This window comes from Dendrobates tinctorius, unplaced genomic scaffold (genome assembly GCF_039654945.1).
Source record: "Dendrobates tinctorius isolate UK_male_01 unplaced genomic scaffold, ASM3965494v1 ptg000254l, whole genome shotgun sequence".
Taxonomy (NCBI): domain Eukaryota; kingdom Metazoa; phylum Chordata; class Amphibia; order Anura; family Dendrobatidae; genus Dendrobates; species Dendrobates tinctorius.
The window spans coordinates 2,881,576-2,895,009 of record NW_027361921.1 but is presented as its reverse complement, the minus strand read 5'-3'; the positions used below and the strand labels follow the sequence as shown (position 1 = coordinate 2,895,009).

Below are 13,434 nucleotides of genomic sequence, written 5' to 3'. Positions count from 1 at the left end.
TAGAAACCCAGTGGATCTGGACACTGAACACTGTGTCTCCACTGCGTTTGAATGAGAGTTTGTCTTTTATTCCGTTTTTATAAAATACTTTTGTGCACTTTTTAATTTTCTTTGTGTTTATTTTAGATTCTTTGGCCGGCACTCTGTATTTTTTGTGGACCGTTCACATCTGAGAAAGAAGAAACAGTGACAAGATTTTTTTCACTTGTATATATTATGATATTGAATATGGATGGAGAGAGATATATATATATTTTTTCAGTAATATGTATATATATATATTATGTAGAATATGCACCTCCCCCCTTTTTTACATCATATACATTCATCACTTTGTTACAGTGATGCACCTTGAGTTATAACAATATTTATATGTATATTATTATGTGGAATGTGCACTTCCTTCCTTTTGCATTATATATATTTATCACTTCGTAACAGTGATATACCTTGAACCTTGCAATATGGATGGAGATATATATTTTTTTTTCAGCAATATCTATTTATATATCATTTTGTGGAATGTACACTTTCCCCTTTTGCACTATATTTATTCATCACTTTGTAATTAGTTGTCACATATATTGTTGTAATTTTGTTTTTTAAAAAAGATTTTCCTCACATCTCATATGTGGATCGTTCATTATGTATTTATATACAGTATTACGCTCTCCATTTATCATTACTATTATTATTATTATTTTTCACCATGTCCTTTTTCTCACATTATTGGATCTTATATTTGTGTCCCCATAAACCATATATATATATTGTGGCGATATGCTGGGCTAAGTGGTCCTTTTGCAGCTGTTGCTGCACCTACACTCTTCCCTATTTGTTCCTGGATGGGCACTTGTGCGCGTGCGCCGCCTCGGCGCCGGGGGTTCGCATGGCGACGGCGTCTCTTCATGCCCTGACACGCCGGGTTCACCCGGCGGTGTTTTGTCATGTGACGCCGCGCGCGATGTGTCTTCCGGGTCGCAGTGGCGGCGCATGCGCCGTTTTGTGACCTGCCCGGCATTTTACTCATTATAAATGGACGTGCCGGCCATTAGCATCTCCACCCCCTGACGAAGGAGACCTACTCCGAAACGCGCGTCGGGGCGCGTTACAGGCACCATTAAGGGCTCACCAGGTAATTGTTCCATTCCCTGATCCTCACTTTTCGTGGTTTCCACACATTTAGTGTGTTTTTTTTGCACACATTGGCATTTTTTTGTCCCCATTATTTGTGCACCCTACTTTTATAATTTTCTTTGTCACGCCATGTTGCACATAATCATTACCTGCTCATTATTGAGCCTGTCCTACATGGTTATTTACTAAGCTTTATGCTATAGCGTATTACATTATTATACCATGTATACATATGGGATGCCTTTCTTTTTAATTGTTTAATGTTTACACCCATATTTTAATAAAGGGTATTTTAATTATCTTGCGTGTTGTTGCATATATCTTATTGATATCCATTTGTTACCTTGCCGGTTTTTTCCTCCACATCCAGTGTGTACAGTTGCTTTTCCCGGATGGTCTGCCATCCATTGTCTCAGAAGGGTGGTTCTAATTTATATTTTATTATATTCTACTATACTATTTTATTAACTATTAAATTCATCCAGGATATCACCCTCACTGTTTTAATTCTGATAATGAGGAAGCAGATTGGAGATCTGGGGTTTCTGATTGGGATTTAAGACAGCCGACTCCCTCTATCCCTGCTGGTGATTTTCTTCCTGTGCCTTCTGAGGTCTGATGTCTCCTGCTCTTTCCCTGCATGGTTCAGCCAAGTGGTTCATTTGTTGTTTTGTTTGCATTTGATCTGGTTTTGTTTATCTCTGCTTTGTGCGGGTCAGCCAGCTCCGGCTGGGGCTGTGCTGAATCACCGCCCACATGTTATTGCATTTGCCAGTTTGTTTTGTCCCCTGTTATATTGGTCTATTTTTGCTTTGCTTTCAGAATATACCAGAGTACTGATATAGTGGGGGCGAAGTCGTGCGACTTCAGTGTTTTTTGTGCATCAGACGTGTTGGACTTTTTGCAGGGTTTTTTTGCATGATTGCAGACAGTGTCCTTTCATGTCCTGTCTAGTCAACTTGGGCCCCATCGTTTGCTCAGTCTATTTTTCTGCCTGTGTTTGTGTTTTCATCTTGTCTCATCGACAATATATGTTTGGGGGCTATCTATTCCTTTGGGGTCTGCTCTGGGGCAGTTTAGATTTCCCCTTTCTTGCTTTATGCTTAGTTAGCTCTCCGGCTGTGCCTAGGCGTCTAGGATCATCGTAGGCACGCTCCACGGCTACTGAAAAGTTGTGTGGACAGGATCAGGGGTCTGCATCTGCTTAGTTACCAACCTCTCTGGTTTTCTGTGGCTTAGCTTGGGCCTGCTATCAGCCTCGGTGCCCATTCATAACACAATCCTTTGTCTGCAGACATGTGCTTTAGGCATATGTGAGAGGGCATATCTTGACCCCAGTTGGTGGTATAAGAATGAAAGTTACATATTTGGAATGTGCTCCGATAGCTACCCACGCTGTAATTTTCTAGACTCCAGCTTCAGTGGAATCCAAGAAATGGATTCCTACTTAACCAAATCATACAGGCACTTCGGGTTTGGACTTAGATGAACGCCAACATCATGTTGAGTAAGAGGATACTTGGTTTATCGCTATACGAGGTTCCCTCCCCGAGATATGATACTTATGAGTTTTCAGTACGTGTTATTCCCTCTGAGAAAAGAGGAGGGCTCCCATAACTCAGCCCCTGCAGTGATGTCACGACCAGGGGGTATAAGATAGTGGGGGCTCATTTTGCAAGCATCTTTGCCCTGGAACCCTGATACAGAGAGGCTCTGTGATGCAATGTGATGTATCGCCCCTCCCCCCACACCGCATGGTCTGCTATGAAATGACTTAAAAAAAAAAAAGAGACAAAGATGGAAAGCGCACATAGAGTGTATCGTCTAGAAGAACCACAATAGCAAGCAAGCCCAATCAGTTAGACTCACCTGCTGAAGTTGTGTGAGTCACAACAAACTGGGAATCACTCATAAAAGTCCGGTCGTCGCTGGTATCCCGCTGGTAGTGAATGAAACAAATCCAAAATGGAAAAAAAGAGCCGGGCTGAATAAACCGCGCTGACCAGAAAAAAACGCACCTTCGGCAGTCCATATAATAAAAAACTTCTTTAATAAGCCTACGCGTTTCGGGGCAAAACCAGCCACTTCATAAGGGCATAAGGAACAATCATAAATTCAATCAAATTGTGATTGTATTTATCTCCTGAATTTGTGATTGTTCCTTATGCTCTGATGAAGTGGCTGGTTTTGCCATGAAATGCGTAGGCTTATTAAAGAAGTTTTTTATTATATGGACTGCCAAAGGTGCGTTTTTTTCGGGTCAGCGTGACTTATTCAGCCCGGCTCTTTTTTTTCCACTTTGGATTTTTTTCCATTTTGGATTTGTTTCATGAAATGACTTAAGCAACTGTAAGTGTTTCTCTCCTTTTATTCTGTTATTTTGTAATCGTTTGTACATATTTCCATTGTCTCATGTTGTAATATATTTGTAAACCTTTTGTAAACACTGCCTACTTTTTGGAGTAAAATATAAAATTACTAGATTAATTTCTCCTTGCTCTATAACGTACTTCACGTCCTCTGAGGCTAAATTCGCTACTGATTGTGTTGGCTCCTGACGTGTTATTGATCCTAGGAATAGGAGTTGGTGGTGGCGTAGAGTGTGTTCTGGGCTTTTGGGGGACACCCTGGCAGTGACGGACGGAGTTAGATAAGTGGACATCGTGCCTAGGACAGTGGTAAGTCATCTCCCTCACTGCAGCCGTCCCATTAGCCCGTACATGGTGAGGTGGCCCATCCAGTGACTACTTGTCCTAGGTGCAGTTCCCTGAATGACCTGAGGGTAAGGAGGCGCCGGAGAGCAGCAAAGTCCAAACTGGAAATTGGAAAGCAAGATATACATAAATCCATGCTGAGAAGAACCCCGGTTCCTGACATATCAGTGGCAACAGAGGGATACTCAAAAATATCCCCCCTGCGATTCGGATCAAAGAAAATATTTCTATTTAATAATCCGGCTGGTTTATTTCATTCCACATAAACCACAACACGTTAAAACTTAATTACAGCCTGTTCTCGGCACAAAGTGAAACATAAAGTAAAACGTCCATTCAAAAGTAGAGTGGATTTGCCCACTTGAGTTAAAGTCCAGCTTCTTAGACCTTTAGCAAAGACATACACACTCCTGGAGATCTGCATACATCCACACACAGCATGTGTGAGACAAACAGGTCCCATTTTACAATGTGAACCACACCCAGGGGTGGAGATATGGTGAAAAGCTGTCCCGCCCAACTCTAGCTCTTCACTATAATCCTAGTCCTGTCATGGCCGATTATCCCCTCTTAGTATTATGTGTACTAGAGCATTACTCCAGGTTTACCTCACAGAGGACAATCACCTCCGTGATACAGATCTCCCAAGCCATACATATACACACACATATCTAATATATAAAGCTCAAAGTGTATGTACGTGTGTATGTCTGGGATAGGCATCCTCACCGTCGCAGCTACAGCCACAAAATTTGGCACAAGTCTGGACCCCGAGAGCATCCTAAGCTATGTTGAGGCGAAATTTTAACCCCGCACGTTCCAATTCACCAAACAATTTTTGCCCCTGTCTACATACTGGGGGAAAAAGTGTGTGCGCGTCAAACCCCGCCCTTCATTATGATGTCACAATGGTTGCCATGGCGACGCTGATGTCATCATAGGTTGCAAGCCCCGCCGCCGCTCATTATGATGTCATAATGGTTGACTATGGGATGGAGGATGTGTGATGGGTATATGGGCACTAGACTATGGGATGGAGGATATGTATGACGGGTATATGGGCACGGGACTATGGGATGGAGGATGTGTGATGGGTATATGGGCACTGGACTATGGGATGGAGGATATGTATGACGGGTATATGGGCACAGGACTATGGGATGGAGGATATTTGTGACGGGTATATGGGCACAGGACTATGAGATGGCGGATATGTATGATGGGTATATGGGCACGGGACTATGGGATGGAGGATATGTATGATGGGTATATGGGCATGGGACTATGAGATGAAGGATGTGTGAGGGGTATATGGGCACTCGACTATGGGATGGCGAATATGTATGATGGGTATATGGGCATGGGACTATGGGATGGAGGATATGTATGATGGGTATATGGGCACGGGACTATGGAATGGAGGATGTGTGATGGGCATATGAGCACTGGACTATGGGATGGAGGATATGTATGATGGGTATATGGGCACGGGACTATGGGATGGCGGATATGGATGATGGGTATATGGGCACGGGACTATGGGATGGAGGATATGTATGATGGGATTATGGGCATGGGACTATGGGTTGGAGGATGTGTGATGGGTATATGGGCACGGGACTATGGGATGGAGGATATGTGTGATGGGTATATGAGCACTGGACTATGGGATGGAGGATATGTATGATGGGTATATGGGCACGGGACTATGGGATGGCGGATATGGATGATGGGTATATGGGCACGGGACTATGGGATGGAGGATATGTATGATGGGATTATGGGCATGGGACTATGGGTTGGAGGATGTGTGATGGGTATATGGGCACGGGACTATGGGATGGAGGATATGTGTGATGGGTATATGGGCACTTCACTATGGGATGGCGAATGTGTGATGGGTATATGGGCATGGGTCTATGGGATGGAGGATGTGTGATGGGTATATGGGCACTCGACTATGGGATGGCAAATATGTATGATGGGTATATGGGCATGGGACTATGGGATGGAGGATGTGTGATGGGTATATGGGCACTCGACTATGGGATGGAGGATATATATGACGGGTATATGGGCACGGGGCTATGGGATCGTGGATATGTATGATGGGTATATGGGCACGGGACTATGGGATGGAGGCTAATTATAATTTACTATAACTAACCACAGTTAGTTACTATGCCCGAGAAGCGCCGGGCTCTTCAGCTAGTATATATATATATATATATATATATTTGTGGTGTAGTGACCACTGTGTCCGCTAGGGGGCGCTGTGTGGGTGTCCCAGGAGAGAGGATGAGTGGTATGGTGCAGAATGATCGTTATGTGTCCTGTCATGAACTCATTTTCTGTTCCACCAGTTGAGAGTTCCCCTTCCGTTCTCCCTCTGGTGGTGACAGTAGGTAGTGCGGTTGGTTTAAGTGGTAGTGATCTGCCACCTGATGAGGAAGATAACGTTTGGATCTCTGGAGTATGATGATGAAGTGGCTGGTTTTGCCACGAAACGCGTAGGCTTATTAAAGAAGTTTTTTATTATATGGACTGCCGAAGGTGCGTTTTTTTTCTGGTCAGCGCGGTTTATTCAGCCCGGCTCTTTTTTCCACTTTGGATTTGTTCCAGATAGCTGGTGAGATGGGCGGGGCCAGCTACCTGCAAACCCACCTAGGGGCGGGTATCTAGGATACCATAGTAACGTATATGTGTGTGAATGAGTGAAGGACCTGTGATGAGGTCGTAGCCATGTGATCCGGTGGGGCGTGGCTACGGACCATATAAGGTGGGCCAGGGTAGGTCACATGGGTGAATGCTTGGACCCGGTTGGTCCGTTTGGAAGGTCTCGCTGGAAGATGTGTCTTCCTTCCTGAGTGCCTGTGTGCATAATGGCTGCATGTGTCTGAGAGTTCTCAGGAGAGGGAATGAACGTCTGCAGTATGGAGAAGCAGCCATGAGGTAACCCTGACGGGGTGAGATAACTGTGAGGCTAGAAAGCCTGCATATTGGACACTGCCTAACCTGTATGACTACAGGGCTAACAGAGTGGAGTTCTGTCATGGACGCTATGCTGTTTGATATGAACTTTATGTTGCTGGTCATGGTTTATGATACCTGAATAAATCGCATGGATTGTTATTGTTTTATGGAAAACCCGTGCCGGATCTGATTATTTGGCTGCCAAGTGAGTGTCCCCAACCTTAATGACAAGTGCTACCTTACAATTGGTGGAGAATGCTATGGGCAGTGTTGTAGCCTTGTTGCTAGGGGCAACGGAAGAGGACTGCAAAATTCGGTTGCTAAGGGCAACGATTTCCAAAAGCACATGTTGCATTGCTGCCAACGCTGAGCCAGGAGGGCGGACAGACTTGAAAGCCATGTGATATACTGACCTGGGTCAGTGGAAAAGACTTATACAGTTGTGGCCAAAAGTATTGACACCCCTGCAATTCAGTCAGATAATACTCAATTTCTTCCTGAAAATGATTGCAAACACAAATTCTTTGGTATTATTATCTTCATTTAATTTGTCTTAAATGAAAAAGCACAAAAAGAATTGTCCTAAAGCCAAATTGGATATAATTCCACACCAAACATAAAAAAAGGGTGGACAAAAGTATTGGCACTGTTCGAAAAATCGTGATGCTTCTCTAATTTGTGTAATTAACAGCACCTGTAGCTTACCTGTGGCACCTAACAGGTGTTGGCAATAGCTTTATCACACTTGCAGCCAGTTGACATGGATTAAAGTTGACTCAACCTCTGTCCTGTGTCCTTGTATGTACCATATTAAGCATAGAGAAAAGAAAGAAGACCAAAGAACTGTCTGAGGACTTGAGAAACCAAATTGTGAGGAAGCCTGAGCAATCTCAAGGCTACAAGTCCATCTCCAAAGACCTGAATCTTCCTGTGTCTACCGTGCGCAGTGTCATCAAGAAGTTTAAAGCCCATGGCACTGTGGCTAACCTCCCTAGATGTGGACGGAAAAGAAAAATTGACAAGAGATTTCAACGCAAGATTGTGCGGATGTTGGATAAAGAACCTCGACTAACATCCAAACAAGTTCAAGCTGCCCTGCAGTCCGAGGGTACAACAGTGTCAACCCGTACTATCTGTCGGCGTCTGAATGAAAAGGGACTGTATGGTAGGAGACCCAGGAAGACCCCACTTCTTACCCCGAGACATAAAAAAGCCAGGCTTGAGTTTGCCAAAACTTACCTGAAAAAGCCTAAAACATTTTGGAAGAATGTTCTCTGGTCAGATGAGACAAAAGTAGAGCTTTTTGGGCAAAGGCATCAACATAGAGTTTACCGGAGAAAAAAAGAGGCATTCAAAGAAGACGGGCCCTACATTCAAACATGGCGGAGGTTCCCTGATGTTTTGGGGTTGCTTTGCTGCCTCTGGCACTGGACTGCTTGACCGTGTGCATGGCATTATGAATTCTGAAGATTACCAGCAAATTTTGCAGCATAATGTAGGGCCCAGTGTGAGAAAGCTGGGTCTCCCTCAGAGGTCATGGGTGTTCCAGCAGGACAATGACCCAAAGCACACTTCAAAAAGCACTAGAAAATGGTTTGAGAGAAAGCACTGGAGACTTCTAAGGTGGCCAGCAATGAGTCCAGACCTGAATCCCATAGAACACCTGTGGAGAGATCTAAAAATGTAAGTTTGCAGAAGGCACCCTTCAAATATCAGGGACCTGGAGCAGTTTGCCAAAGAAGAATGATCTAAAATTCCAGCAGAACATTGTAAGAAACTCATTGATGGTTACCGGAAGCGGTTGGTCGCAGTTATTTTGGCTAAAGGTTGTGCAACCAAGTATTAGGCTGAGGGTGCCAATACTTTTGTCTGGCCCATTTTTGGAGTTTTGTGTGAAATGATCAATGTTTTGCTTTTTTCTTCATTCTCTTTTGTGTTTTTTCCATTTAAGACAAATGAAGATTAGAATACCAAAGAATGTGTGTTTGCAATCATTTTCAGGAAGAAACTGAGTATTATCTGACAGAATTGCAGGGGTGTCAATACTTTTGGCCACAACTGTAGGACACCTCTGCGGTAGAGGGTCCGAGAACCTGCGCGGCCGGCAGGTGACGGTCGTGAAAGCCGTGAGGTATGCTGACCAGAGTCAGAGAAAGACTGTGGATTGCTATAGGGTGCCTCTGTGGATAATAGGTACCTGAGAGCCTGTGTGGCCGACACAGGTAACGGACAGGTGTCCGTGTTGTACTGACCTTGGTCAGTGAGAAAGACTGTACCTGGAGGGTTCAGTATGCAAAAGTCCTGGAGGGTCAGTGTTGGGATGTTCTGGAAGAAGAGTCTGATCCCTGGATCACGTGCTGTGACCTTGGACCTGTTGAGGCATGAGTGTTGGGCAGTCTCAGGCGGAGATGGATGTCCTGAAGAGCACCCGCTGAGCCCCTGGACCTGGTGAGGCCGGTGTGTTGGGAAACCCTGAGAGGAGGGTCTGCTCCCTGAATAGCACCCGGTGCGCCCTGTGTGTTGGACGGTCTCACGTGGAGACGGACGTCCTGAATAGCACACAGACAGGACACGTGCGTTTTGTGTGGTGTTTTTTCTTTTCCCTTTCAAGTCAGCATGCGGTGGCTCAGGCTGGTTTCACATTAGCGCTTTTTAAGCGCACGCACGGCCGGGGGTAGCTCCGCCCCCGAGCCGGCTCTCTGCCCGGCGTGCCCGCCCCTTGCTTGTAGCGCCGCCTCCTAGCGCACAGCGGCGCCTGCGATCGGCGCACCCTATCTTTAGCATAGGGTGCGCAGATCGTGCGCAGGCCGTGCACTAGTTGTGCTTTGACCTGCGCTGCGCACTTTTGATGGTGCGCCGTGCGCGCCAAAATCCGAAAAGTTTGATTTTGGCGCGCACGGCGCACCGTCAAAAGTGTGCAGCGCAGGTCAAAGCGCAACTAGCGCACGGCCTGCGCACGATCTGCGCACCCTATGCTAAAGATAGGGTGCGCCGATCGCAGGCGCCGCTGTGCGCTAGGAGGCTGCGCTACAAGCAAGGGGCGGGCACGCCGGGCAGAGAGCCGGCTCGGGGGCGGAGCTACCCCCGGCCATGAGTGCGCTTAAAAAGCGCTAATGTGAAACCAGCCTCAGTGGGGTCAAGAAGGTGACAAGTGGCTTGCTGTAACTCGGAGGGGTTACGAAGTTGACACCGGCAGCTGTGTGTGAGCGGCAGCCGGAGGTGTCGGAGATCGGTGACAGCAGGAGCTGTGGTGGTGCCAGCAAGAACTTGTGTGGAATCGTTAAAGACAAACTGTTTTGGTGTGAACTGTAGTCTAAGGAGACCTGTAGAAATTAAATGGGGAAATCCCGAAAGGGGGTGGTATCCCAAAAAGGGGTGGAGTCCCAGAAGGAGGTGGTGACCCAAATTGGGGTGGTAACCCAAAAAGGGTGGAGTCCCAGAGGGAGGCGATGGCCCAAACTGGGATGGTGGTCCAGAAAGGGGGCGAGTTTTCAAAAGGGGCAGCACTGGGTACCTCAGTGGACATGTCTGGGGAACCGCAGTGTGTGTGTATGACTTTTTCGGCGTGCGGCATGTATTTTCCAGATAACGACAGGCCACAGGTGTGTACCGTGATGCTGCATCGGGAAGGAGTCTCTGGTAGGCTGGACTCAGAGTCAAGTGACTCTGACAGGAACTCCTCTCATTTTATCTCTGACCGAGAAAAACGTCAGGGTTCACTGTGACCATGGGGTCAGTGAACTATACGGTGGACAGTCATGATGGAGATGACAAAGTGGGTTGAGTGCCAAGGTGGTAGTATGCCACCAAACTTAGTGCATCCTTTTGAGAGAGGCCAGGACTTTGTCATGTTTGACGGTGTATGGCAGGGGGATGGAGACGTTTCTACTGTTGGGCTAACACATTGAGACGGTGGCGCCTCCTAAAGTGGACAGGTCTGATGTGGAAGTGACCGGAAGAAGGGGAACATCTGCTCAACTTAAGGACCTAACGTCTCGTGACATGACGGATGGTGAACTGACTGAGTAGGGGAGTAGAAATACGGTTAGATGGTAATGGGAGGGTAAACTCGGCTGACGGGACTGACCCAGTGGTACCCTTTGACGATATAATTAAAGAAGTAGTGGTGCGACACGTGCTGGCCAAAAGAGAACAAGATCATGAGATACAGTTGATAAAAGAGACAGTGGAAGAACATCTCGAACGTGAAAGTGTCCTGAGACAAATGGCCAAGCACAGGGTGGAAGGGCTCAAGAAAGAAGTCTTGGAGCTCAGAGGTTACCTGTCCACCTGGCAAAGCATGAACAAGACCTTTAGGGAAGAGATGGAAGAACTCAGAGGAGTAGTAAAAGGTCTTCTGCGGGAGAAGCGCTTGGATGAAGATTTACAGCGGCCGGGCTCGACTGATAGGACGGAACTGCCAGTACCCATCTTGGCAAAGTGTCATGAAGAGAGAAAGTCTCATGAAGTTTGTGAGCTAAGAACTGAAGAAGACAGTCACCTGGTCAGGTCAACTGTAGTGAGGGAAGTGTCCATGGTAAAGCCAGAGCCTTCTGTCCAGGAAGAGAGCAAGACCACGACCTTCAAATCTGTGATCGAGGTACCCGAAGACATGCAAGAAGCCTGTGCTGAGGAAGGTGTGCATGAGGCTTTCAAGGAGGCGGTAAAGACTTGTAAGGTGCACTGGGTACCTGAGACTCGGCAGTTGGTGATAACATCAGCCAGGGAAGGTACAGCAAACCAGGTAGCTGTCCTGAAAGAGATGCATTTGCAATGTCTCCACGCCAAACAGTTGGTCAGGCGGAGTAATATGAAAGCTGCTTGACGCCTAGAGTTAGCAAGGCTATGGATCGCTGGGTTTGTGAAAGATGTAATTCCGGTACCCAAAGGTATGTTTGGGAGAATCATTGGAAGACTGGGGAAGGTAATGCAAGACCTTGTAAATATCTCCGGTGTGGTGAGGATCCCTCCTGATGATGAAGACCAGGTATCCAGTGAAGAGGGTAGGATTCCCATCATGGTGGTTGGCTCCGTAGAAAGCCTGAGAAACTTTCAGATGGTCTTGGAGTATCGAGTGGGGTACCTGCAAGAGATTGAGCAGTTGAGGCTGGACCGTCTGCGAATCAATAAAGAGGTACGGAACACCAGGTGGCGGCCGCCTTCAACCCAAGATGTAAGGACCTGAAGGGTTCCTCCAAGTAGTGACATGGCAGGTGGCCGAAGAATGTCAGCAAATGGCATTTTGATGGGCCGTATGAGGCTGAGAGACCTTAGTTCCTGTAAGACACTGAATGGGTCAGACCAGGCCCGACAGTAGGCTCAACTAAAACTTGTGACCGCGCCAACCAGGAGAGCTGGTTGGGGAATGGAACAGATAGAGAAAGGGTGGAGACTAAACAGTGTCTGATGATGCAAACAGACTGTGACTGGAAGGCCAAAGACCAAGACCGATATTCTGACTGCTGGGGGTGGGGGAGGCCTAACGTAGGAATGAGGCCGTATGACAGATGAAGATGGTTCTCTCGACCTGTTGGGCAAGGTGTAATGAGTGCCTGGTCTTGAGATCCCGGGGTAATGTTTGTTCAACCCCACAAGTTTGAACAGAGGGGGGAGGTATGTGGTGTAGTGACCACTGTGTCCGCTAGAGGGCGCTGTGTGGGTGTCCCAGGAGAGAGGATGAGTGGCAGGGTGCTGAATGATCGTTATGTATCCCAAGGTGGCCTTGGGATGGAAGCTTGAATATGTGTGTTGATCAGTAGAGGTACTGCTGAGCTTTCGTTACGGTGTCAGGGAGAGCTTTCCAGGTAGCTTGTGAGACGGGTGAGACCAGCTACCTACAAACCCACCTAGGGGTGGGTGGGTATCTAGGATACCATAGTAACGTATTTGTGTGTGAATGAGTGAAGGACCTGTGATGAGGTCGTAGCCATGTGATCCGGTGGGGCGTGGCTACGGACCATATAAGGTGGCCAGGGTAGGTCACATGGGTGAATGCTTGGACCCGGTTGGTCCGTTTGGAAGGTCTCGCTGGAAGATGTGTGTGCCTTCCTGAGTGCCTGTGTGCATAATGGCTGCATGTGTCTCAGAGTTCCCAGGAGAGGGAATGAACGTCTGCAGTATGGAGAAGCAGCCATGAGGTAACCCTGACGGGGTGAGATAACTGTGAGGCTAGAAAGCCTGCGTATTGGACACTGCCTAACCTGTATGACTACAGGGCTAACAGAGTGGAGCTCTGTCATGGGCGCTATGCTGTTTGATATGAACTTTATGTTCCCTGTGAACGCACAGCTGCACCGTGAGACTTTTTCGCACTGTGTTGAGCAGTGATCTCACCGAGGTCACCTCAGTTAATTGGCCTGGCTGGGAACGTAGCCTCACTGACTGGCAGTAACCTCGATGTCACCACTGCTCATTGATGCTGCGTTCACATCAGCTCATTCCTCAGTGGTTTTCAACCTGAATGGTCGCATCTTGGTCCCGTCCAGTTTGAAAACTGTTTATCCCCAGACATGGATGACAGAGTGGGACAGAACGTCAGACCAGTGAGTGATATGGTTGTTTTTTATTTTTATTTTATCACAGGAAATGTTGGCTTTAACGGAATGGGCGT

At 46.9% G+C, this 13,434-nt stretch overlaps 1 protein-coding gene across 9 annotated transcripts in view; it reads left to right on the top strand.

Moving 5' to 3' along the window:
• Positions 1 to 13,434, top strand: part of LOC141067695 (tRNA N6-adenosine threonylcarbamoyltransferase, mitochondrial-like) — a 210,391-nt gene that overhangs the window by 180,215 nt on the left and 16,742 nt on the right. For 2 of the 9 annotated variants that reach the window (XM_073558095.1, XM_073558098.1), the window contains one exon: positions 127 to 1,436. The exons of the other annotated variants lie outside the window; for them this stretch is intronic. In XM_073558095.1, coding sequence (XP_073414196.1) covers positions 127 to 190 — 64 coding nt within the window. In that variant the 3' untranslated portion in view covers positions 191 to 1,436. Of the gene's footprint in view, positions 1 to 126; positions 1,437 to 13,434 lie in introns of those variants that run through there. 9 annotated transcript variants of the gene reach the window in all.